The following is a 26,382-nucleotide window of genomic DNA, read 5'->3' as shown; positions in this document are numbered from 1 at the left end:
GCATATTCCTATTGTAATAGTTTATCTAATCCAATTCATTTTTATTATGGTTCATCCACTTTTTGGTCAGTTTTCTGTTTATTATCATCTTGAACTAATTGGTAAATGTAATAAAACTTAACATTCATGAATTATAAATATGGATTGTCTTTTTTCTCCAGGAGGAAATGCAAATATTTGCTTTATGTATTCAAACTATATTCTAGATTCAGTGACAGTTAAAATATATTCTTCTTAAGAGGACAAAACATTTATGAAAGTATTCCTTTTAAAAAAAATAGTAGCCTTTTAAAGCATAAAAATAGATTCGGGGAGGTCCTCTCTGAGAAAAATTGATATTGGGAAAAGGTTGCTTGAAGTAAATCCAATTTAAAACAATATCTCATAATAAATATAGTAAAAGGGGTTTGATTAAAACTTTATCTTGAAAAATGAAACTAAAAATTGTAAATTAAGTTTATTTCATCTTGTATTTGAGAAAATGTAGGTTATAATTATCACTATGCACTATTTCTTAAAATTAATAAAGGTGGGTATTAATCAATCAATCACACTCCACTTTGGACAACAAGCACTTAAGTGTTTTGTTGTTGCTCAGTCCTTTCTGACTCTTTCTGGCCTCATTTGGGGCTTTGCTTGGCATAGATACTGGAGTTTTGCCATTTCCTTCTCCAGCTCATTTTACAGATAAGGAAATTGAGACAAATAGGTTTAAGTGACTTGCCCATGGTCACACAGTTACTAAGTGTCTGATGTCAGATTTGAACGCAGGTCTTCCTGACTCCAGGCCCAGCCCTCAATTATAGCTGCCCTATTACTAAGTACATACTATGTGCTGAAGATATGAAAAAAGGGAAAAACAGTCCAATTTCTTTCTTATACTATCAATTATTCATATTGTGTCACCTTAGGAAATTAAGAGCTACTTAAGGCTTACTGACTAAATGATTCCCAATTGATCATCTCAAGATAAAGCACAGGAATGGAAAGAGGGAGGGAAGGAAGGTTCAGCCTATAGAATTAGAGAGAATCCACCCCTGACCTTTCAGAAGTACCTCTAGGACACATTGTGGTAGAGATGGTGTTAAACTAGGGCTTCTTAAACTTTTTCCACTACTGACCCCTTTTCAAGCATGAAATTTTTACGCGACCCAGGATACATAAGCATGTAAAATATGTATACTTAACATTTTACTGTTACCAAATTTTTCAAGATCTCCACATTCAATTACTCGACCCCATTTGGGATATAGACCCACAGTTTAAGAAGCTTTGGGGGTTTTTTTAATCTTTTTTTTTTTTTGTAGGGCAATGAGGGTTAAGTGACTTGCCCAGGGTCACACAGCTAGTAAGTGTCAAGTGTCTGAAGCCGGATTTGAACTCAGGTCCCCCTGAATCCAGGGCCGGTGCTCTATCCACTGCGCCACCTAGCTGCCCCAGCTTTGTGTTTTTAACAAGCTTTAGGGCCTTGACTCATCAGTGGGAAGAGTAGGGATAAGGATTCTCATAGTTTATATGGACTACAAATAAGACTGGTCTGGGATAAAATTGGGCCCTTTACATTTGTGGAGAGATTGATTCTCCACCAGAAATCTCTTATTCTATACTCTAGAGCCACTAACAAAAATTGACAATTGTTTTCTCTTATTTTAAAATGAAATTGTACAGCAGTCAGTTTTTCTGCTGCATTTCCTAAGTGAGTCTAATTTTTTGAGATGATTTTTGCAGGTTTTTCTATTTGTTGTTGTTTTTTAAATGTTTGCTGTATCACCAAATCCTCTTAGTATTTTCAAGTTAATATAAGTAGAGTTTACTTCCCTAAAATTATTAGTGTCTAGCAGTTTGCTAGAGCATACCATGACAGTTTGTAAATATTCATATTTTTTAACCATTAAGCAGACCTAGAATTCTTGCCTTATTTGTGATTTGGGTCCAGAACTTCTCTGAGATCCTTCTGGACTATAGGTCCATAGTGTTTTCCTGTTCTCAGAACCACCAAATTGGAACTTAACTGATTTTGTTTTTAACTGAGCCTGTTAATACTGGTATTGGGTTAGTTTGGAATTCCAGTAGGAGTGTCCTTGAAATGTCATGGATCCATTGGGAGGAATTAGATGCCCTTTGAAATAGGGATGCAGAAGAAATTTAATTTTCCTTAACTTTTAATGAAATTACTTATAGCATAGGGAACCCTACAGGAAATTTGCTATGCCCTGTGTAGAAAGGAGCACTCACAAAATTTTGTTCAAACCCCAACTAGGATGGCCCTATCCATTGAGCATAGGGTTTGGTTTGGTTTTTAACCCTGGACAATTTGGTTTCTCACCTAAGCATTAGAAGCTCACTTAAAGTTAACTAAAGTCTCCTATTCCCTGTGGAAAAAGCCCCCACATGCTCAGGTAATTCTGAAATGGAACAAGCTTTCCTTGCAAGACAGAAAGCTTCATGTTCTTTTCTTTTGTTCTCCTTTATTGTTTTTGGATTAGGGAAAGCCCTTTTTGAAAGCAACAGAATAGGAAATAGCCAGTTAAGACTTTGTAAAAATGATGCTTGTTAAATTGTGCCACCATATATTTGGAAAGTTGGCAGAATATGAATTACTGAGTTTGGTTATAATTGCATGAATACTCTTTACTATGAGACACCGTAGAAGGTATTCAAAAGAGAAATGCAATATCTCCCTAAGTCACTAAAGAGCCATACAAGATTTGACCTTTGACAACACATTCAAGTAAATTTGATGAGGACAGCAAATATTAAAACTGACAGAAGGGTGTAAGGGTGAGGTTGAAACTGCTCCACTCCATTTTAATCTGATAATAAAGATAGAGACCTTTACTGGTCTCTCACCCTGGTTATTCTTTACCCTGAGGTCACCTTCCCCCATTTACACTTCATGTATTTTATAATGCAAATATTTTGTTTACATGTTGTCTTCCACATTGGACTGTTTTTCCCTTTTTTTATATCTTCAGCACATAGTACTGTACTTAGTACATAGTATGTACTTAGTAATAGGGCAGCTATAATTGAGGGCTGGGCCTGGAGTCAGGAGGACCTGAGTTCAAATCTGACCTCAGACACTTGACACTTACTAGCTGTATGACCCTGGGCAAGTAACTTAACCCTCATTGCCCTGCAATAAATAAATAAATGAATGAATGAATGAATAAACAAAAAAAACAAACAAGTAAATAAATAACCAATGATTTGGGGGAAATCCAGAGTTCTCCCTTTGTCTGTAGTACTCATTTCAAACATCAGTCTCTTGAAGGACTTTACTAGTTATACATTCTTCTCTTATCCATACATCTGACAGGTATAACTTTCTGTACTCTTCTAATTTGCTTATGTCTAAATTTTGCCCATTTTGACCTTATTTTAGTAAATGGTGTGAGATATTTGTCTATACCTAGTTTCTGCCGAATTGCTTTTTAGTTTTCCGAGCAGTTTTTGTGAAATAGTGAGTTCTTGCTCCAAAAGCGTTTATCAAACACTAGATTACTTAAGTCATTTGCTACTGTATTGTGTACCTATTCTATGGATCCACTTCTATTTCTTAGCTAGTATCAAATTGTTTTGATGATGACCACTTTGTAATATAATTTAAAATCTGGTACTGCCAGATCACTTTCCTTAATATTTTTTCATTTATTCCCTTGATATTAGAGTTTGTGAGCTTGGTAGTTTAGAAAGGACCTCAGTGTCTGGAATTGGTTGCATGACATGGGAGACTCTGGCACAGGACCCACTTAGCATGGTGTAGCCTCATCCGAGAAACTTCTATGCTTTATAAACAAAGAATTGAAGTAGATCAAAAGAAATGTGAGATACACACATTTGGAGAAACCAACTCAAATGTTCATATGGACTATTTGTGCCTGATTTATGGTAGAGCATTCATAACTTGTATTAGTCTGATCAGTCACAGATGGACACATTGTAACTTGACTCTAACAGATGTCATTTTGGTCTTCTTGGAGAATGAAGGGCAACAACTAACCAACTGTATTGTTAATTTTACTTGTTTTATTTTATTTTATGAGAGCTATGGCAAATAATGCAAGCCCTTAGTTTTAGATAGATATTATTTACCATGTTAAGGAAATATACATTCATTCCTATTCTTTTAAGTTCCTATGCATTTAAATTTAATACTTTGGAACAGAGATGTCTATTTTATTTTGTCCAAAGCCTTTTCTGCTTTGATATAAGCATGTAAAATCACAGGATTAGTAAAAATCTACAATTTTTATTATTAACGTGGTCTGTTATGTTTATGGTTGTCTTAAAATTGAGCTAACCTTGGGTTCCTGACATAGATCCAATATGTTAATATTGTACAATCTTTTAAACATATTGCTGTAGCCTCTTGGCTAACATGTTATTAAGTATTTTTGCACCAGTATTTATAGTCTATAGTTTTCATTCTCTTCTTTATCTCTCCTCATTTAGGTATCAAGACTATACTCATCTCCTTGAAGAAATTTTGTAAGATCTCTTCTTTCCCTTTTTTTGTAAACAAATTAATATGGAAATTAATTTTTCATGGAATGATAGATTTCACATATAAATTCATCTACTAGATTTTTGGGGGGGAGTTCATGGCTTAATTTATATTTTGGAGAATTATATAAGTTCTCTACTTATTCTCTTAATCTAGATATTTTATGTTTTGTAAATATTTATCTATTTCATTTCAGTTATGAGTTTTGCTGGCTTATAACTGAGTAAAATTCTTTCTAATAATTTCCTTTATTTGTTGTGACTTATTCCTTTTCACTTTTGATATTGGCAATATGGTATTCCTGTCCTAAAAAAAATCAAATCATCCAATAGTTTGTCTATTTTATTAGCTTTTTTCCTCAAAACAAAACAAAACCCAACTTCTAATTTCATCAGTTCAATTTTTTCCAACGTTATTTCTCTTTTTAATTTTCATAATTTCTATTATGGTTTAGTTGGAGGTGGTTGATTTGTTGCTTTTCTAGTTTTTCAGTTACATGCTTGTGATAATTGTAAACTTTATATTGTTGATGTCATAATAGTTATAATTTGATATATTTATAATGACAGGATTCCAATATGGAATCACTTAGGCTAAGTGGTCCTAATGCCCTTAGAAATTTATGGACAAAACATTTTGTACCTTTCCACTGTTAACTCTATGTTAGGCATATGAGGCTTGCATTTTTTTTTTATTGTTTTTGCAGCTTTTTGATGCCCCCTCCTGTATCTAGTATTGATTACATGTTCTCAACCAAGCCTATTCTTGGATATATATTCTTGCCACCAGAATCCCAACTCGGAGTGTATTTCTTCTCCAGCATAACATATCTCCTTCACCCTCAAGCTGGGGTGAGTTTTTTACATGTGGGAACAAACCTGTCTGTCTGTACTGCCACAATATATGTGTCTATGCTTTGTTTTGCCTACTTGTCACATAACAATAAAGCTCATGATTGCATCATTTTTCGGCACACCAATTTTTTAGAAATCCCTAACCTAGGCATTTGCTTTAACCTGAGCTATGAGGCCATGCAAAGGAATACTCAGTTCATTTTTCTGGTTTTTCACTCTTTTATTATTAATTTATTTAGAGATCTAAACTTTCCCCTAAGGATTTTATCCCCCAAACTTTGACATAATTTTCTCATATAATTTCTTTTGTTAAAATTATTTCTTTCTGTGATTTTTTTACCTTTGATCCACCAACTTTTTAGGATTAAATTATTTAGTTTCCATTTAAGTGCAAATCCTTTAAAATACCCTTTGTGATTATAACTTTTATTGCTTTGTAATGAGAAAAGGATGTATCTAATATTTATTTCCTATTTTCTAGATTTATGAGATTTTCATGCCCTACAAAATCAGTTTTTGTGAAGACGTCACACACAGCTCATGAAATAGACAGGGTGCCCCAGCTTTTCTAAAGTTATTTTCAGGTCTTTAAATTTTTCTTTAGCTTTTTATCAGATTTGTCTGCTTGAAAAGGGCACATTGAAGCCCCTAACTATTATTGTTTGCTGTATATTTCTTTCTGTAATTAGATTAATTTTTCCCCTAAGTACTATTCTATTTGGTGTATGTATATTGTTGATATTGTTTATAGTGCCTTTAAGAATAATAATGACAGGGGCAGCTAGATGACGCAGTGGATAGAGCACTGGCCTTGGAGTCAGGAGTACCTGAGTTCAAATCCGGCCTCAGACACTTAACACTTACTAGCTGTGTGACCCTGGGCAAGTCACTTAACCCCAATTGCCTCACTAAAAAAACAAAAAACAAAAAAAAAGAATAATAATGACAGCTTATATTTATAGAGCATTTACTAAGTGCCTGACTCTTAAAATTATTATTTCATTTGATCCTCACAACACTCCTGGGAGGCAGGTACCATTCCCATTTTATAGTTAAGGAAACTGACTCAGATGGAGCTTAAATGCAGGGGATTAATTGCAGGGGGTCATACAGCTAGTAAGTATCTGAGGTCAGATTTTTAACTCAGGTCTTCCCGACTGCAGGCTTAGCACCTTACCCGCTGTACCACCTAGTTGCCTCTCTATAATAATAGCAAACTAGCATTTATGTAGGGCTTTAAGATTTACAAAGTGGGGGGTGGCTAGGTGGCACAGTGGATAAGGCACTGGCCCTGGATTCAGGAGTACCTGAGTTCAAATCCGGCCTCAGACACTTGACACTTGCTAGCTGTGTGACCCTGGGCAAGTCGCTTGGCCCCCATTGCCCCGCAAAAAAACAAAACAAAACAAAACAAAACATTTACAAAGTGCTTTATAAATATCTCATTTGATTGATAGCATAATATAGTCTTCCTGTTTATCCCTTTTAATGAGTCTATTTTTATTGTTGCTTTGTCTGACGTCATGTTTGCTACCCCTGCTTTTTTGTGTTTACCTGACACAATAGATTTTACTTTACCCCTTATAGGCTTCTTTAAAGACTTTAGATTGCTGGAATGGAAACTAAATGCAAATAACTAGCTGGTGTTTAGACCATTTATTGTATTTGAGGAATCTACCAGATTTTTAGTTACACATCTACTTTCCTAAAGATATATTTTGGGTTTCTCCTATAGGGCTTTCATAATTTCATTTTGTCACCACATGAACTAAACTATGAAGTAGATATTAGATCAATGACTTTGTGCAACTGTATTGCATTTAAATATTCTGGTTCTTAATGATAAGCATTCATTACCATATGGTAAGCAAATTCACATTTTTTGTGATCATTATTATCCTCAATTTTTAAATCCATATGAGACTTTGATTATGGGAAATTACCATTTAAGAAATTAATTGCCTTCACCCATGAGAGGAATACATACAAGAGCAGGCATTGGACTGTCACAGAAGGGCAGACACACTCAAAGTCCAGGTACTGCACTGCCTTGGGAAAGGCTGAGAGAATGGCTATTGGCAAGAGTCAAGGTTGTATTCTTTTGGTTTAATTTTCCCCGACATGGCCAGGCTATGCCATCTCATTAGACACCTGACTTCAGTTACCCCTGTGGAAATTTATTTTGATTTGGGGACTCTACCTTTGGGCTGAGATTAGAAAGCCTTAGGCCCTCAGAGTCTCTTCTGTGTGGGAGGTGCTGGTGCCCCTCCCCCTCTGCCTCAGCTGAGCCAAAAAGCCCCGTGGGCTGTATGAGACGCCAGGTCAGACAGCTGGGGGGAAAAAGCCCCCAGCTCCCTCAGACCTGAGCGGATCTATCCCAGAGATCCTGGGCTTGTCCAGGCTGGGCTCTAGAGTAGCCTGTGCTGAGGCACGTGATGCTCAAGCGTCCCCCCCAGCCCCAGCTGCAGCCCTAGCTGGCGGATTAGCTTGGGGTCGGTGGGGGCGAATAAAAGCCCCGAGATTTGAGTGGAGAAAAGGAAAGTATATATAGACCTGGGAATTAGACTCTGGGAGGCCAGGGGACAAGATTAAAGGGCAGCTGACAAGATTAGAGAGGCGGCAGAGGGCAGACTGATGGAGCAGACAGACAGACAGAACAGGAGGCAGCAGAGAGCACAGAAGCAGTCAGCACAGGGTACAGGTTGAAGAAAGCAAAGAGTAAGAGAACAGTAAGGAGAGGAAAGTTAGAAGCAGGGGGATAGACAAAGTGAAAGGGGCTTGGAGTTAGAATAAAGGACCTGAGTAGTGAAAGTAGAACATACCCTAAGGCAAGAGGCAGCAGGGCCCTTATTATATTAAAAAAGTTCTAGGCGCAAAAGGTGGGAAGAGACCGCAGGAACACAGGTTGTACATTTTATTTCCCTCTATTTTTATGTTTAAATAGTATCTCATAAATAAACTCTGCTTTGATTATTTAGTTAAGAGGCTTCTTGATCTTTTTTTTTTTTTGGAAAGGCTTTTTATTTTATTTAATTTTATTTATTTATTTTTTTGGTGAGGCAATTGGGGTTAAGTGACTTGCCCAGGGTCACACAGCTAGTAAGTGTTAAGCGTCTGAGGCCAGATTTGAACTCAGGTACTCCTGATTCCAGGGCCGGTGCTCTATCTACTTCGCCACCTAGCTGCCCCTTGATCTTTTGCTTATCAATTTTGGGAGTGGAGCAACGTGGTAGAACTTTATAAATGGCCCACATTAAATTAATAGCAGTCAGATAGCCAGTTAGTCAACAGTCTCAGATTAAGTACCCCAGTCAAATTAGGCCCCCCAAATTAGGCCAGTAGTTCAAAATATTTCTATACCCCTTCTATATGCTTGATGTCATAGACATCTTAATCCTATGCATCTGATTAAGACTGACTCAGTTATTTCTCTGTTCTTTTATGGTAACCCCCATGATAAATACAGTGTTAAATTTGGCCTTGATATCTGCTACCAATTATATTAGATCCTTTAATTTCTCATAATGGCATGAAGATAATTAGACAGATGATGCAAAAAGTGATGAAATGAAGTTTTTTTTTTTTTTTTTGCGGGACAGTGGGGGTTAAGTGACTTGCCCAGGGTCCCACAGCTGGTAAGTGTCAAGTGTCTGAGGCTGAATTTGGCAGATTTTTTTTTTTTTTTTTTTTTTTAGGCAATGGAGGTTAAGTGACTTGCCTAGGGTCACACAGCTAGTAAGTGTCAAGTGTCTGAGGCTGGATTTGAACTCAGGTCCTCCTGAATCCAGGGCTGGTGCTTTAACCACTGCGCCATCTAGCTGCCTCCTGAGGCTGAATTTGAACTCAGGTACTCCTGAATCCAGGGCCGGTGCTTTTTCTACTGTGCCACTTAGCCGCCCAAAATGAAGATTTAAAAAAAAATTTTCTTTTCTAAATTAATATCACAATTGTTTTCTCAATTTATCCTCCAGAGCGGGGAGTGTAGTAATACTAAGTTTTAGAGAATGTTTCAATTTTTTGTTTTTATTATATGTTTCATGTTAAACAACTAAGATTCTGAATTTCCTTAGACATGTTTTTTGAGAACTCTCAATGTTTGATTTGATTATTGGCAAAGCTATTTAAAGTTGTGTTAAACTCAATTTTGTAGGAAATTTTTCTGGCTGATTATCAACATCTGAAATACCTGAAAGACTTCCATTCCACAACTACACCCAGAGAACATCCCAAGAATCATCTGTGAAAAGACTTCCAAAGACTTAAATGGACATTTTCCTGTTTTCCTTTTCCACATTGTATATACTGTTTATAATGTCCACTTACTAAAGGAGAGTGCCCCCTTCAGTTTTTCTCTATGATGTCCACCTGCTAAAAAGGGAGTGCCCCCTTTTAGCCTTTGTTAATGCATCGCTCAATTTCTTTTCTCTTTTTTCATTCCCTTTACTTTGTTAGTTATAAGTGTCTGTAATGTTATTGCTTCATGTAAGGAAACGATGTTTCTTCACATGAAGCACAGCGGGGGAGTGTGAGAATCAAAGCTCTGCTCTTAAGCATGTGGCCTGGCATCTGGAATTTACTTCTATAGAACTACCTGTAGTCATGTCAGTCAAAGCTACCAGCCAATTAGCTTGGAGCTGTGTCTTTTTCGTCCAGAACTGGCTTAGTGGTGGCAGACGGAGAAAGAAGGGTCCCCCTTTTCATCCAGAACTTTGGTGTGGTGGGGGACTTCACGTGGACAGCTAGGAAAAGTAAGGGTTTCTCTCTGGCTATACCAAATAGATCTAAACTAGGGTTTTCCATTCTCTCTCTTCACTAACTTCTAATACTCTTTAATAAATCATTAAAAGCCTAAACTCTTGCTGAATTTATCAGTAAATCTTAGCCAGTTCCCCCCCAAAAAACTGGGGGGGGGCAGATTAGGACCCACATTATATTTTAATGATTTTTTTTTTGTGAGGCAATTGGGGTTAAGTGACTTGCCCAGGGTCACACAGCTAGTAAGTTTCAAGTGTAGGAGGTCAGATTTGAACTCAGGTCCTCCTGAATCCAAGACCAGTGTTTTATCCACTGTGCCACCTAGCTGCCCCCACATTATATTTTAAACATCACAATCACCAGACCCCCAAAGTTTATTTTTGCTTTCTCAAAACTGTACATGGTTGTTTTTTATGGTTTGGGTTTTTTGTTTATTTGTGGGGTTTTTTGTTTGTTTTTTAGAATTTTAGATACTAACAGCAATCACAGAAAAAGTGAAATTGTTCACTAGATTTTGGGTTAATGTCCTTGTCTAAGAGAATATAAATCTTAGTTTCCAGAAGAAAGTGTTCATTGCCTTAGACTGAAATACAGCTATTCTAATGATTGAAAACAATAACAAACCAAGTGAAAGCAAACTAGTTTTTCCACCCCACAGGAAAGTAACAGTTATCTAGTTACATATTTTAGTTCCCAAAAAGTCATATTGGACTTCTTCAAGGTTTTGAGAATTCCAACTCTTGACAGTAGTCTAACATGGACTGGAACACTCAATTAGATATTGACACTTTGTCCTTAAATAAGTATTGGATTTAAGTATCTTGTTCCTAGGAGAAAAATTTCATTGTCTTCACTTGAAATAGATATGTTCCACATGTCTCTTTGAAAGTTTAATGTCTTCAAAAGGTAGTGATGAAGTCAATTAAGAAAAGCAGGTGCTGGGGATAGATTGGTTCTATTCTGAGTGTGTAAAGAGGGGAAAAAAGGGAAGAGAGTTAAAAAAGGAACACCTTAGTCTAGAAATGAGGAAGAAAGGAATGGAAACTTGCTATTTCTCATGATTGGGGTGTGTGAGAATAAGAATATCCAAATATGGAGGAAGGAATGGGGAGTGGGGATCAGATGCACTTTGTATGTGAAATGAACCATAGAGGGTTGATCACATACACAAGGACCTATGCAAACAGTGGGATAGTGTAAAAACACAACAAACTCAATAGAAAACAAGTGGGAATAGAAGATGAGATTAAGGAGGATAATCCTAGGGAAAGAACAGTTGCAAGGAAAACAAATTTACTGATTCTAAAGGGAGGATAGCAATGAACTACAATTTAAGGGGTCGGGGAGGGATACCTTGAATTGCTTAATTTGGGAATTAATTAATTATCATATTTGGATGTAATAGAATATTACTGAGTGATGAAAAATGGTGGAACTATTTTAGAGAATCTCCAGTAGCATGAATTGACATAGAAGGATGTGAGCAGAACCAGCAGAACAGCAACATTGTATAGGAAAACAATTTCAAAAGACTTAAAAACTCTGATCGATGCAATGACAATATAACCAGACTACTTATAATAACAGCATTTTACTAACTTCCTGACAGAGATATGATGTGCAGAAAGACAGAAGGTGCGGTGACATACATTTTTGGACTTGGCCACTCTTTGGATTAATTTTGCTTGACTAAGATTGTTAAAAGGGTTGTTTTTTTTGTTTTTCTTGGTTGTGGTGGGGAAGGGATTTAGCAATAATGATACAAAAAAAAACATTCAAAAAAGTGCACAGAAGAGAACACAAAGAAATTCAGAAGAAAGTGAGTTAAGCAGTTTTGAAAGAAATGTGTGGGTTTTATTATACACTTAAAAAAGCAATTAGTATGAAATGGAGATTCAAAATTTCATAGAGAATTTATTATTTTTTTGTTCTGCTGTGTATGGGATGCTCTATTTTTTTTTTTTTGGTATTTAGGTTCAGGAAAAAATGAAAATAAAAGAGAGAAACATGCTCAATACCACAGATTTATAATTGATGAGATCTGCTTTTGTTTCACTGCCTATCTCTTCCTTTTACCCTGAGCTCAATCATTGGCACTTACTTTTTTTTCTCTTATGGTTCCCCCTTCTCTAGTCATCTTCTGAAGCTTATTTTGCTTGTGCCTAATCCCTCCCTGAATGTAACTTCCCTTTAATATACCTTTTTTTGATGAGTTTAATATGTCTCTATAGAAAACTCTATGTGCATGTGTGTTAGTGTGTTTGATATTTTCCACTTCAGATGAAAGTGAGGTTCAAGTAAAGCCTGCTCTACCTCTGTAGTCTTACTGTGTACCCCAATTATGGGAAGTAGTAATTACCTCCTTCAATTTCCCTATTATATTCCTTTACCCCTCTTAAGTTAATAAAATCATACTCAAATACTTTTTGAATCATTCACTTCCCTCTGTGACCCTTGAAGATGTTAAAGTTCTAAGAGCACCTTTCTTCCCCATTAGAATGTAAACACTTCATTATCATTTAGCCTTTTCTAACTGATCATATATTTACCTGTGTTTCTATTTACTCCTTTATTTGCAGTACACATTTTCTACTAAGCTATGGTCTTCATCAGGAATGCTTAACAGTTCTTTATTCCATTAAAGATTCATTTTTCTCCCTATAAGATTATTCTCAATTTTGTTTGTAAGTTATTTTTTGGTTATAAGACTTATATTTTGTCTTACAGAATACTTTTTTCCAAGTTCTTTCCTTTAAAGGGGTAGCTGTCTTGTTGATCCTGAATGTGGCTTCTTCCTTTTCCTGTTTGCTATATTTTTTCTTTGAATTTTGAAATTTCTTTTCAAAAGCTCTGGATTTTGACTATGACATCCTTAGTTTTCATTTTCTGGCTGCTTTCAAAAAATGACTGAAAGATACTTTCTTTTTGCCCTCTAGTTCTAAAGGTTTAGGGCTTTTTCATGATTTCTTGGAAGACAGTATTCAGGGTTTTGTTTTTGTGGGGGGTGTTAGTCCAATGATTTCTAGAGTCTCTCTCCTTGACCTGCCTACTGTCATGGGGGAAATAGGTGGTGGGGATCCTTAGGTATTCCTCTATAAAGAATTCCAACTCTTGCACACAATCCAGTTGGAATAAAATGTCCCCCCCCCCCCCAGGGCAATGAGGGTTAAGTGACTTGCCCAGGGTCACACAGCTAGTAAGTGTTGTGTCTGAGGCCGGATTTGAATCCAGGGCCCGTGCTCTATCCACTGCGCCACCTAGCAGCCCTCCCCCAAATGGTCTTTTATTTGGGCACTAGAGAAAGGGACAGAGAAGGAAGTCAAAGACTTTGCCTCAAGGGGAGGGGATGACATCTTTCTCCTGGAATAGAAAAAAGGCCAAAGCTTTTATAGAGGATATAAGGGGTGACCACCTGGCAATGGAAAGTTTCTTTTGGGGTGGGGAAAGCTTGAATGAGGGGTGAAATGGGAAAGGCTTCCAGAGTTATCTCTGTCCCCTGGCACCACCCCAGGTCTATAGAATTTTGTCTCTCCTTATTTCTTAGGTGTGTCCATCCTGCTATCCAGTTGGCCAAGCTAAACTTTAATAGTCCCTTATTTCCTCAATATGCCCTAACCCTCATGTCACTTCCAAAGTCAATTATTTTTGATAGTAGCTACTTTATATTTTAATCTATATACCCCACCCCCGCCACGTGCCACATTTTAATTTTCTTCTATTATTTCTTGTTTAATCAGGTCACTGCTGGGTCCATTCTAATTTTCAATTATTCGTATTTGGGTAAGGTTTTGCAACCCTCATACTAAGCTATTTATTCTCTCCTAAAAGACTTTCATTTCATCCATAATATTATCTTAATCTCTTGCTTTATTTCTTCCAAAATTCTAGCAGTCATCATAGTTAAACCATATTTTTATTTTAGGTTCTGTTTGTAATTGTTGTAGAGTTATATTCTTCCCTGGGTTTACATTGTGGATGTCCTTGGATTCATATTGCTCTATTGTTGGTGTCTTCTGCTTCCTCCTATTTCTAGCCTTACTTTCTGAAATCAGACTATGTCAGGGCCAGGTTCTGACTGCTCCTGCACTTTTAGATGCGATAGTGGGCCCTTGTTTTGTCCTGATGTAAACTACCAAGGTCCCTCCACTGACTTTTACTTTTGTGATGTCTGTGCTCTGAGTGCTGACAGCCATCAGGGCTAATTCACGTTAGCATGTTACAAATCTTCAAAGCCCCCAGAAACACAAACCAAGCATCGTCCTCCTGTTTGGAGCTTTGGTTCTAATCCAGGGTCCAGGACCAGAGCACTGTGGGTGCTTGATAACCTTGTTGAAACGTTCGTCCTCCTACTCCCAGTACACAGCAATATTTGCAGGATTTTAGAACCCTCAGAGCTACTTTGGTGTAGGCGTGAAGGTCTCCAAATGCCTAAGTACAGCTTTCCTAGACGGACCCCATCTCCAGCCACTGGTGGCTTAAAGACATTCACCTATGCAGACCTGGGCTGAATGAAGGTATTTAATGTAGTTTCTACTTAGGTTTTCTTGATCATTATTTGGATTTCCACTCTGTGGAAGAACTTCTGTGGGAGTTGGACTGTTCTGCACACATTTACTCTGTCATCTTCACTATAAGTTTTTTGGAATGGCTTTTCTATTTATCTTGAAAGGCTTAGGTTATGTGAAAAGTAAGAATTCATATGCTGTCATGGCTTTGTCAGGAAAACAACCATCCATACTAAGCTGTGTGTTAACCCTGCCTCTGCAGCTCATTTTCCTGTTTGTGGCCTTTAAAAAAAATTGGATACATGTATCTTCTTAGGGATAGGGACTGCATTTGTGATTTTATTGTTAAAAACTCCTAGGTGAAGAAACTCCCTCTACCAGTGCAGGTCAGCACCTTTTCTGCAATTTATAGTTTTAGAGAGTTGCCAAAGACCATACAGCCAGTGTGTGTTAAAGGTGAGATTGAGTTTAGGTCTTCCTGGGTTTGAGACCAGCTCTCTATGTGCTAACACACCATGCTTTTCTCAAATCTTGGTAGAGTTTTAAAGCTACTTGCCACTACCAGACTTTCAAATTATATCGAGTTTTGGCCACTTGCCTTTAGTTGTGGACTTTATGAAACTTAGAGCCTAGTTAGTCTATGAAATAGCCTGGATTTGTTTTTTAGCTTGCTGCTTTTCAAATAAATGGCATCAGTTGTAAGCATATATTGTGAGAAATTTATATCTCTAAATACTTTTGCGGGGGGAGGTCGGGGCAATGAGGGTTAAGTGACTTGCCCAGGGTCACACAGCTAGTAAGTGTCAAGTGTCTGAGGCCAGATTTGAACTTAGGTCCTCCTGAATCCAGGGCCAGTGCTCTATCCACTGTGCCACCTAGCTGCCCCTCTAAATACTTTCTTTATCAAAAGAGAGAACAACTAATGAATTGGGCATGCAACTAAAAAAATTCAAACAATTAAAAAACCTTGATTAAGCAAGAAAGTAAAAATTCTATAAACAAGAGATTAACAAAATCAAAAGGACTATTAAACTGATGAATAAAAGTAACTTTTTTTTTGGGCAGGGCAATGACGGTTAAGTGACTTGCCCAGGGTCACACAGCTATTGTCAAGTATCTGAGGTCAGATTTGAACTCAGGTCCTTCTGAATCCAGGGCCAGTGCTTTATCCACTGTGCCACCTAGCTGCTCCATAAAAATAACTTTAAAAAAACATTTAGCTAATCCATTTTTTTAAAAAGGCAAATTGTTCATATCAAAAGTGGAAAAGAACTCAACAGTTGAAGAGGAAATTCTCTATGCTAACACAACTGATATTAAGGGAAATGGACACATACTTAGAAAATATAAAATATTCAGATTAACAACAAAAAAAAGACTATTTAAATCACCCAATATCAGAAAAAGAAACTGAATAAGTCATAACTGAAATCCCAAAGAAAAAAAGCTCCAGGATCAGATGGATTCACAAGTGAATTTTACCAAACATTTGAAGAACAATTAATTCCAGTATTACCAAAAATATATGCAATATTTTTTCTAAAAAGCACCCTTCTAATCTCTTTCCATGATACATATATGGTTTTGATACCTAAACCAGAGAGAGCCAAAAAAAAAAAAAAAAAAAGAAAACTATCAACTCATGTCTCTTTTTTTTTTCCTTTTTATTCGTGAGGCAATTGGGGTTAAGTGACTTGCCCAAGATCACACAGCTAGTGTCAAGTGTCTGAGGTCGGATTTGAACTCAGGTCCTCTTGACTCCAGGGCTGGTGCTCTATGCACTGAGCCACCTAGATGTCCCAACTCATGTCTCTAATGAATACTGACTCAAATAATATTAGAAAGCTATGACCAGGTTGGAAATGCAGGGTTAGTTTTATATAACCCAAACTACAAATATAATAAAATATTTAAATAACAAAATCATATGATTTTATAAAAAGCTGTTGGAAAGGCTTTTGTCAAAATTCAGCAATTATTTCTATTTTTAAAAATTCCAGAAAGCAGAGGAATAGACCTTTCCTTAAAATAGTAAGTTATATTTATCTAAATCCACAAGCTAACATTATATGTAATGATTACAAGTCAAAAGCATCTTCAAAAAGGTCAAGGGTAAAGCAAGGATGTTCATTATCATAACTTTAACATAGTCCTGGAAATGTAAACTGTATCAATAAGAATGAGAAAGAAGGAATAATGATAGGCAAAGAAGAAACAAAGTGATCTATTTTTGAAGATACCATTATGATTTACTTTGAAAACACTAACATTGACCATAAATTAATGGAAACAATAAATGCAGGATATAAAATAAATCTGCATATAAATCATTAGTATATCTATATTTCATCAACAAAACCTAGCAATATCTAGAAAGAGAAATTCCTTTAAAATGACAGAAGTTATAAAATATTTGGGACTGTATTAAAAAAACACCTAGGAATCCCATGAAGCACTCTTTGTAGAAATAAAGATAGACCTACATAAAAATACTTCCTAAGTTAATTTACTTATTCAGTTTTGTACCAAACTATTAAAGGAGTATTTTATAGAGCTACAAATAATATTCATATGGAGAAATAAAGGATCAAGAATCTCAAGGGCAGGAAAGAAACTGGGAAGGAAAAGGACTATTAGTGCTAGATCTCATAATTTTGCTACAGTGAAGTAAATCTTAAAGACACATTTTTTTTTTTGATATAACCAATTACAGAATTTGTTTGCTTAACTGCACATTTTTTCAAGGTTCCCCAACCCCTATGGAAGGAAGGAGGAAGCATGTGGGAGGAAGAGAAAATAGATATATTAAATTTTTAAAAAATGATTTTTTTACTGGTTAAAAGAGACTGAGCATGGAACATATTATGTACACAATATATAGAAGCAAACATAGAAGAAGAATATTTGACAAATCCAGTTTATTCCCCCAGTTACTGAGGGAAGGCCTATTTGACAAAAAATGAAGGGAAAACTGGAAAGCAGTTTGGCAGAAGTTAGGCATTGATCAATACTTCACACTATATGTCATGAAAAGTTCTAAACTGACTCATAATTTAGATATGAAAGGTAACAAACAAATTAGAAGAACAAAAAATTACCTTTTGGACCTAAGGATAGGGGAAGAATTCATGACTAAAGAAGTGAGACAACAATGGTGCAATTATCCAAGACAATTCCAAAGAACTCATGATAGAAAATGTTCTCCATATCCAGAAAAAAAGAACTGTGGATTCTGAATTGTAGATTGACCCATACTGTTTCTACTTTTTAGTTATTCTTTTTCCTTTACTGAAGTTTTCCCCTTGTATTCTGATTCTTCTTTCACAACTGGTGCAGAAATGTGTTTAATGTGATTGTACATATATAACCTATATTAGATTGCTTTCTGTCTTCAGGAAGGGGGAGGAAACGGAGGGAGGTAGAAAAAAATTTGGAACTAAACATCTTATGAAAACAAATGTTGGAAACTATATTATAACTGGAAAGCAATAAAATACTTTTATGATAAAGAAGTGAGACAAAATGGACAATTTTGATTATATAAAATTTAAAAATTTTGTCACAAAATTAATGTACTAAATATTTGAAGGGAAATAGGTAACTGGGAAAAAAAATCTTTGCAACAAATGTCTAATAATGGCAGCTATCATTTATCTAACACTCTTAAGGTTTGCAAGTATTGTACATGCATCTTCTTATTTTATTGTTACAACCTTAGGAGGTAGATGCTATCATTGTCCTCACTTGACAAATAAGGACTTGTCCAGAAACACACAGGTAGCAAGTGTCTGAAGGTGGATTTAAACCCAGGTCTTCCTGACTCCAGGTACAGCACTCTATCCACTGAACCGCTTAGCTACTGCTTGAATAGATGAATGGTCAAAGGCTATGATGAGGCAAAGAAGAAATCCAAGCAATCAACTCTCCATGAAAAAAAAATGCTCTAAATGAAAATTAAAGCAACTTTGAGGGTTTATCTCACATCTGTCAAACTAGTAAAGATAATGAAGAGGAAAATGACTAAAAGTTTGAGGGGCTATAGGAAATTAAGTGTGTTAATCCATTGTTAGTAGAGTTTTGAATTGGTCTAGCCATTCCAAAAAGTGACTAAACTGCATACATCTTGCTATACCACCGCTAGGCCTATACCCCCCAGAAATGAAAGAAAAAAATTGGAAAGATCTTTATGAACTGATGCAGAATGAAGTGAGCACAACTAGAATAATTTATACATAAATCATTACTGAGCAAAACATCTGGAAAGACTTTAGAAATCTTATAGATACAATGATAAGCCACAAGTCCAAAAGAATGAAAATGAACTATATTACTCACCTTCTGTCTTAAAATGTAGAGGGAGCCATACATTATCCAACATGGCTAATGTAGGCATTGGTTTTTATCTATGTATTTAAAGATCTTTTAAAAACGAAATTTGCTTAATGGGGGAAAGAGTTGTGGGAGAGACAAATAAAATAATTGAGCAATCTATTATAATATTAATAATTGTTTCATGCAAACTATCAAAATGAAGTTCATTGTCAGTCACTTTTACTTCTTCTAGTCAGAGACTCCCAGAACCTGTTATGAAAGGCATTCTTTCACAAAAACATAACCAAGTAAGTTATGTTACTTACATAAAAGATTAGTATAATAATATGGTTCATTTTCTAAATTATAATTAAAGATAATTTGTTTAGACTACCAGTTTACTGTTTTTTTATCCTTACAATTCTATTTCACATGCAACCTCATTTGCGATTTATTTAATTTCATTTTTTAATATAACCCTAAAGACAAATTGAAAAGCTTTTGTGGAGATTTTTTTTTCACTAATTCACTAAAAAAACCCCCTCACAAATGACAACTATTTAAAAGATTTCCATCCTATACACTATCTTAAGCAACTGGATTTTAGGGAACTGCGTGGTTAAAAAAAAAACCCTCAAAAAAATTAAAAATCCCTCATTTTTCACATTAAATAGAACAATGTTAGAGAGGAAATGGATGAAGGGAATACTTTTTCTTTTGAAATGAACAAATTATAACTTAAAAACATTCTACTTGCCAATTTCAATAGGTATCTGAAACAGTGTATGTTAAGTAACAACTGTTAAGCTTGACATCACAATCATTCTATGGCTGCTATCTTTACAACAAAACTAGGTTTGTCTGATGCTTAATATCACTTTTCAGCAGCAATAATAATTTCAAATATTTGTAGATGACTTTATGGTTTGTGACTTAAAATGCTGTCTACTGAATTTTTGAACAACATATTTAAACATTCCTTTGCTATAAAAGTAAAGCAGAGGGGCAGCCAGGTGGCGCAGTGGATAGAGCACCGGCCCTGGAGTCAGGAGGACCTGAGTTCAAATCCGGCCTCAGACACTTAACACACTTACTAGCTGTGTGACCCTGGGCAAGTCACTTAACCCTAATTGCCCTGCGGGGAAAAAAAAAAAGTAAAGCAGAGAACATGCAACTTAAATTCCCGTAAAAACTTTCAGGTAGTTAGAAAAATATATGGCAAATTTCTCTTAGTTAAAAAACACACCAATTCTCTCTTTCCTCCAGTCTTTTATTTTAAAATATTAAAGTAAGATTTCCCTGCAGGAGTTAAAATTGGATAGTAAAACCTAAATGTTAATAAACCTTCAATCATAATTTGGGGCCTCAAAGACAGTGGGTAATGCTAAATTTGATATGATAGAAATATACTCTCTTACAAAAGAATGCATACTACAATGAAGTGCTGATGCTACTTGATTTTTTCCTGTTGTAAATGAGGTTTTTATTCAGTGGAGTGCCTGTTAATGTTATATATTTCATTGATCTGTCAGCTACAAGTCATTTATTTTTTGGGTAATTATCTCATTTCCAAAAAGAGAAGCTATGAGAAACAAAACACAACTATTAGACTTTAAAACTATTTTCCTAAGAGCAGGCTGATTAAGACTAATGGCTTTAAGTTGCGTGTAATCAAAGTACAATTATTTGGGCAGATTAGTGAACAACTAAATGTTTATTATATCTGCATACTACTCCAGTCAAATACACATGAGAAGAACATGAAAAAAAAATCACACCTTTATTTCTTTGAATGACTTAAACACAACATACAGAATACTGGAAACGAAGATGATATTTTATAATTATTTTTTTCTGTGCTTCCCTACATTGAAGAATATTAATCAGCTTTTGTCAGGTATCTTTAACAACCTGTTGAAACAGCTGCAGCTATGAGGATTCTTTTTTTCCTCTTTTTAAGGTTTTTTGAGGTTATTCAAAAGAGGCCCCACCATCTGCTTTAACTATCAGTTTGCATGGATTTTTAAAATAAAATCCCAACCAAAAGCATTCCCAGTGAATTTGAGAGTACTTAATATGTACAAAAATACATAGCTTTTGAGAGCTGGAAAAGGTTTAAAACATATAGCACTTATTTACAAGCTCTGAACTTTGATACCAATAAAAATTAACACATTTATTTTGTTCTTGATTTTTGGTGTAACTCAAACATTATTTCATTTAGTTTGGACTTTTTCTTTTTTAAAATAATAATCAACCATATATACAAGCAAATTTACAAACGAGAATAAAATAATTAGTTGGTATGGTATGACTGTAGTTTGCTTGATCAGAAGTTTACTTCCAAGATCTTAATTTCCCCCATAACTAAAGAAAAAACAAACTAAGTTTCTGCAATAACCTCCATTGTTAATTAAACTTCTTAATTTCTACACTTAAAGTGTGAAAAAATGGTTAAATACTCCACAATTAAAAGTAAAATAAAAATTTTAATTGAGGTTAAGAGTTGGGAGGAAACCAACACAAATCGAACTATTCCCAAAGAACATAAATTGTGACAATTAAATATAACAAATATATACCTAAAACCAAGATCTGATTCTTCATCACCATTCTGGGTGGAAAACAGGTTTCAGAAACATTTATTCATAACAAAATTAAATGCCAATTTTTTCCCCCCAAGACCAGGTCTACCTTTTTAAAAAGTACTTTTAAAATGGCTCGAAAACCTGATAAAGTTTTACTAGTAGGCCTTAAATATCCTTGTAATTCAGACATCCCAAGGCACAGAAGGGGCTAAGTTATTCCCCCACCCCCATCTAATTCCCCCACTCCTCAAAAGTTTATTAAGAAAAGGTCATAAAGATTCTATGGGGTAAAAGATATTATTTTTTTTTCTTAGGTGATTTAGGAAACTACCTTGGTCCAGAAATTGGGCAGCTAGTTGTGTGACCAAAAAGGCACACACAAACCAACAAGTAAAGATTACAAGGTTTTGTTATATGTTTACCTGAAAGACAGATTTACATACAAAAAAGAAATCTGCAGATTAAAAGGCTGCTCAATTTAGATAGCCCAATTACAAGCATTTTTATTTTAACAGCAGCATATGACTAAGTTATGAAAGTTGGACATCTGGGAGGACATTGTAGGAACACAACAGCAGGGATGTTTGGAGATGGGTAAATTAAATAAATATTACACATCACATAGAACATTTTCTAAAAGTAACATTATAAACTATTTGATACAAGCTGCATTGTACAATGAAATCTGTACAATTGTCAAATGCTTCCATGGTAGGCAAATGTAGCGTCACCACAAGTCTAGTTAGGGCCAGAATATTACAATGAAGAACAATCAGGTTATGATCCTTTAAAGTGCATTCATATCCAGTTTCTATTATTTGTTTGGTATACACATGGAGTTGTCATGTAACACTGACTTCCAGAATGTGGTCATCCTTGCTAGGAATTACCAGGATCTGCATGGCCGTGCTTGAGTTAAAGACTTGACCCGATGGAAATGGCTGTAGCCGGGGCATTGGCAAGCCTTTGTGTTCTACACTGGCTGCTGAATGGGAGCTGCTTTTGCTCTTTAGACTACTGTTGTCAGTCTGATCATCCATATTCTTGTCCACTGACAGATTATCATTTTCAATCCAGCTGTCTGAAAAAAAGTCAAGTAAAGTTATGTTTCCATTCTCAGATAATTTCAAATAGAACTCAATACTATATTCCCAAGAATAAGTTTAATTTTAAGTATTTATAAAGTATACAATATATTAATTTCTATTTCTTGGTATTACATTAACTCAGAAGAGCTAACAAGATTATAATTTAAGGGAAAAGAAGAAATATTTTTCTTACTTAAAATTTTTTTTGATATTTTGATAACTTATTGATTTGTTATTTTTACCCCCTAATATGTCCCAAACCTCCGCCAGAGAAATAGAACCCTTCCTTATAACAAAGACAAAATAAACACATTCTCTATGTCTGAAAAGGTATGCTTCATTTTTTTTTTTTTGGTGGGACAATGAGGGTTAAGTGACTTTCCCAGGGTCACACAGCTAGTAAGTGTCAAGTGTTTGAGGCCAGATTTGAACTCAGGTCCTTCTGAATCCAGGGCCAGTGCTCTATCCACTGTGCCACCTAGCTGCCCCCGTATGCTTCATTCTACACCTAAAATCCACCACTTCACCTTGGAGACATGGGATACACTTCTTTCTTCACTATTCTGACTTGTACATTTGTCCTTAAATATTATTGTGTGTTTTATATTACATTATTGTGGTCATTGTATTAAATATTCTCTTGGTTCTGTTAACTTCATTTTTCGTCAGTTCATACAAGTCTTCCCCAATCTTATCTGAATTCCCCATGTTTGTCATTTGTTTATTTTACAATGCATTACTATTTCATTACATTTATATGCCATAGTTCAGAAATTTCTTCTACTGATGGATATCTATAGTTCTTTGCTACAGTAAAAAGTGCTGCAGTAATTTTTGGGGGTAGATACTTGTTGGCAATCAGTAGCAGTATCACTGAGTCAAAGGGTATATGTAAATAAAGTGTGGTGACTTTTTTCAGCATAATTGCAAACTGTTCTCTGGAATGGCTGGACTAATTTACAGCTCTAATAGCACACTAGTATGCTTGTCTTTTCATATCCCTCCAACATTACTATTTTCTTCTTTGCTAATCAAGTGGTGTAGTGATGAAAACTCATCATTCTCTTTTAATTTAGATTTCACTGTTTTCATTCAAATGTTTTTTATTTTTACATGATCAAAATTGTTCCTTTTTTTCCTATAATCAGGTATTATATCCTTTGTTCAGGTAATACTTCTTTCTCTAAGCATATTTTTCATTCTCTTTTTAAAAAAAATCTCTCCTATATTTGGTAAAGTGTGAAGCATTAGGGCAAACTTTTAATTTTTGCCAAAGTGTTCAAATAAGAAATAAAAATTAAGTGTATATTGCCTCAAACACAGATCAAAGATAGTATTTTTTAAAAAATTCTTCAAAGTAGGTCAGATATCTTGATAAATATTTGTTAATCCATAAAAGTTCTTAAAAATGCTAATTTATTTTCTTTTCCACATTTATATAATTTGTATAATCTCTATTATTAGAATCTTTCCTATTAAAAAAAAATTCTTACCAGCATCAAGTTGTGTGGAATGAGCTGAGTGATGAGGGAGGTATTTAAACAACCTAACATCAGGAAAGGGGAGATAGCCAGCGAAGAGAGGCATCACTTCCATGTGGACTTTATGAGTTGCTCGTGCTGTTACAGGCATTGAGATAACTCCAGAACTTTTCCCACATACTGCCCAATTACTACTATTGTCAACAACTGAAAAAAAAAATGTTCATTTTGTTTATAAAAACAAAGCCTTTCATTTTGCAAACCAATTTCTCCCCTGTGTATTTACATAGGTTATCCATCCTTCATGCTTGGAATACCTTAGTTCCATTTCTTGGAAAACTCTTTCTTCAAGGCTAATATCATGTGCTACCTTTCCTGATTATTGTTAGTGGTCTCTCCTTTGTCCAAGTATCATGCATTTAATTTACTTGTTTACATATGATTACCTATTCTTTTCTTTTTTTTTTTTTTTGCGGGACAACAAGGGTTAAGTGACTTGCCCAGGGTCACACAACTAGTAAGTGTCAAGTATCTGAGGCCCAATTTGAACTCAGATCCTCCTGAATCCAGGGCCAGTGCTTTATCCACTACGCCACCTAGCTGCCCCTGATTACCTCTTCTTGTAGAATGTGAACTCCCAGATGGCAAGGATTGTTCTCTATTTGGTCTAGTGCCTATCACAGTACCTCAACACACAGTTAGTGCTTAATAAACCTATGCAAAGCTTATCCTGAGGAGTGTTACATTTTATATCATATTTAGTTAAGAGCTGGATGATTTCAAAATTAAGGTACTGAAGGTATCATTTAACTTCTCAAAGTCTTGAATCCTTATAAAGTCTCAAGACTTCTCATATTCCAATCCAATCAACGTTTATTAAGCACCTGCTACGTGCCAGGCACTGCACTAGGCTCTGGGGATACAATTAATAAAAAAACCAGTCCTTGCCCTCAAGAAGCTTACAATCTAAAGAGGAAACACCACATAAAACAAGGTAAGAAAAGGAGGGGAGGGAGGGTAAAGAGAACAGGGTGGTGACTGACATACCCAGCAGGGGCATTTTGCTCCATGGAATTAAAAACAGGTAGGGCAGCAAATACAAAGTGGAGAGAGATCTTCATTGCTCTAATGCCCACCCCAAATGTTCCGCACCTTCTAAGATCCCAGCTGCAGAGCCGGGGCCATTTGGTCCAATTTTCTCATTTTATAGGAGAGGTAACCTAAAGCCCAGGAAGGTTCAGTGATCCTCTCAAGGTCACACCCTAAGTATCAAAGGCAAGATTTAAACCCTGTTTTCTGAGTCAATGTGCTTCCCACTATGTAAACTGCTTTCCTAAGACAAAATAAATTTTTTATTGGTATCTTTAGTTTTTATATCATTTGTATTTCTCAACTCATACTTTTTCTTCTCTTTGCTCCCCAACCTGCTCTTTATATGAGGCAGTGGTTAAAGGAGCAAAAGGGGGCGGCCAAGGCAAGGGGAAGGAGAGAAGGAAGAGGGAATAAGCATTAAGTACTTACTGTGTAGCAAGTTCTGTGGCATGTGCTTTACAAATGTTACCTCATTTGAGCCTTACAGTAACCCTTTGGGGTAGGTTCTATTATTATCCTCATTTTACAGATAAGGAAACTGAGACGGGGGTTAAGTAACTTGCCCAGGGTCACAGTTATTAAGGGTCTGAGAGCATATAAGTCTTCCTGACTCCAGACCCAGAACTCTTTCTACTGAACTACCTAGCTAAAGTATGTAATTAACATTAGTGATTTATAATAGACTCATTCTGCTTCTTCTGCCTCTTTTCTCCCTTCTCCCCACCCCCACCCCCACCCCCACCAGCACCACTAGTTCTGAACTTTAGTCTTACCCATTTCCCCCCTTCTTCTATTCTATCTTCCCAAACTGGTTTGTTTTGTGACTATTACCTTCAAAACACTACCCTATTTCTTAAACTTTCTCCCCCTTTCCTGCCTATTTCATGTATTTTTGCACCAAACTGTGTGTGAATGTTTAACTCTTCTTTTGTCCACATCAGGTAAGAACTATATTCATGTGGTACACATTTCCCACATCCCATTCTCCATGTTTGTATACACTTCTATTTGCATACCTGGTTATAAAAAACACAGCTCCCTTCCTTTTCCTTTCTTCGTAGTATATTCCTTTTTCTTTTTTCCTCTTGCATGAATATCATAACAGATACACCCCCAATTCTGTTCTATTACTTCCATCTATGATCCTTGAAGACATTAAAAAATGACCAAGGAATGCTTTACTCTTCCCCCACTCTTAGAA

General features: G+C 35.7%; 2 protein-coding genes across 4 annotated transcripts in view; one reads left to right on the top strand and one right to left on the bottom strand.

Annotated features, from left to right (window-relative positions):
- The window catches only part of LOC122747450, a 36,743-nt gene extending 26,565 nt beyond the window's left edge, over positions 1-10,178 (top strand). The window contains exons 3-5 of the mRNA XM_043993462.1: positions 4,456-4,491; positions 5,214-5,358; positions 9,512-10,178. Of these exons, the coding sequence (XP_043849397.1) occupies positions 4,456-4,491; positions 5,214-5,358; positions 9,512-9,604 (274 nt within the window). The 3' untranslated portion in view covers positions 9,605-10,178. The remainder of the gene's footprint in view (positions 1-4,455; positions 4,492-5,213; positions 5,359-9,511) is intronic.
- Positions 10,179-20,689: 10,511 nt separating this feature from the next.
- TRAPPC10 (trafficking protein particle complex subunit 10) overlaps positions 20,690-26,382 on the bottom strand; it is a 106,925-nt gene continuing 101,232 nt past the window's right edge. For 2 of the 3 annotated variants that reach the window (XM_043994621.1, XM_043994622.1), the window contains 2 exons: positions 24,102-24,296; positions 20,690-22,601 (listed from right to left, as the gene is read on the bottom strand). In XM_043994621.1, coding sequence (XP_043850556.1) covers positions 22,363-22,601; positions 24,102-24,296 — 434 coding nt within the window. In that variant the 3' untranslated portion in view covers positions 20,690-22,362. Of the gene's footprint in view, positions 22,602-24,101; positions 24,297-26,382 lie in introns of those variants that run through there. The other variant, XM_043994623.1, reaches the window with a different exon arrangement.

This window comes from Dromiciops gliroides, chromosome 3, assembly GCF_019393635.1.
Source record: "Dromiciops gliroides isolate mDroGli1 chromosome 3, mDroGli1.pri, whole genome shotgun sequence".
NCBI classification, from domain to species: domain Eukaryota; kingdom Metazoa; phylum Chordata; class Mammalia; order Microbiotheria; family Microbiotheriidae; genus Dromiciops; species Dromiciops gliroides.
The sequence above is the reverse complement of the archived record's forward strand: the minus strand, read 5'-3'. Positions and strand labels throughout refer to the sequence as shown.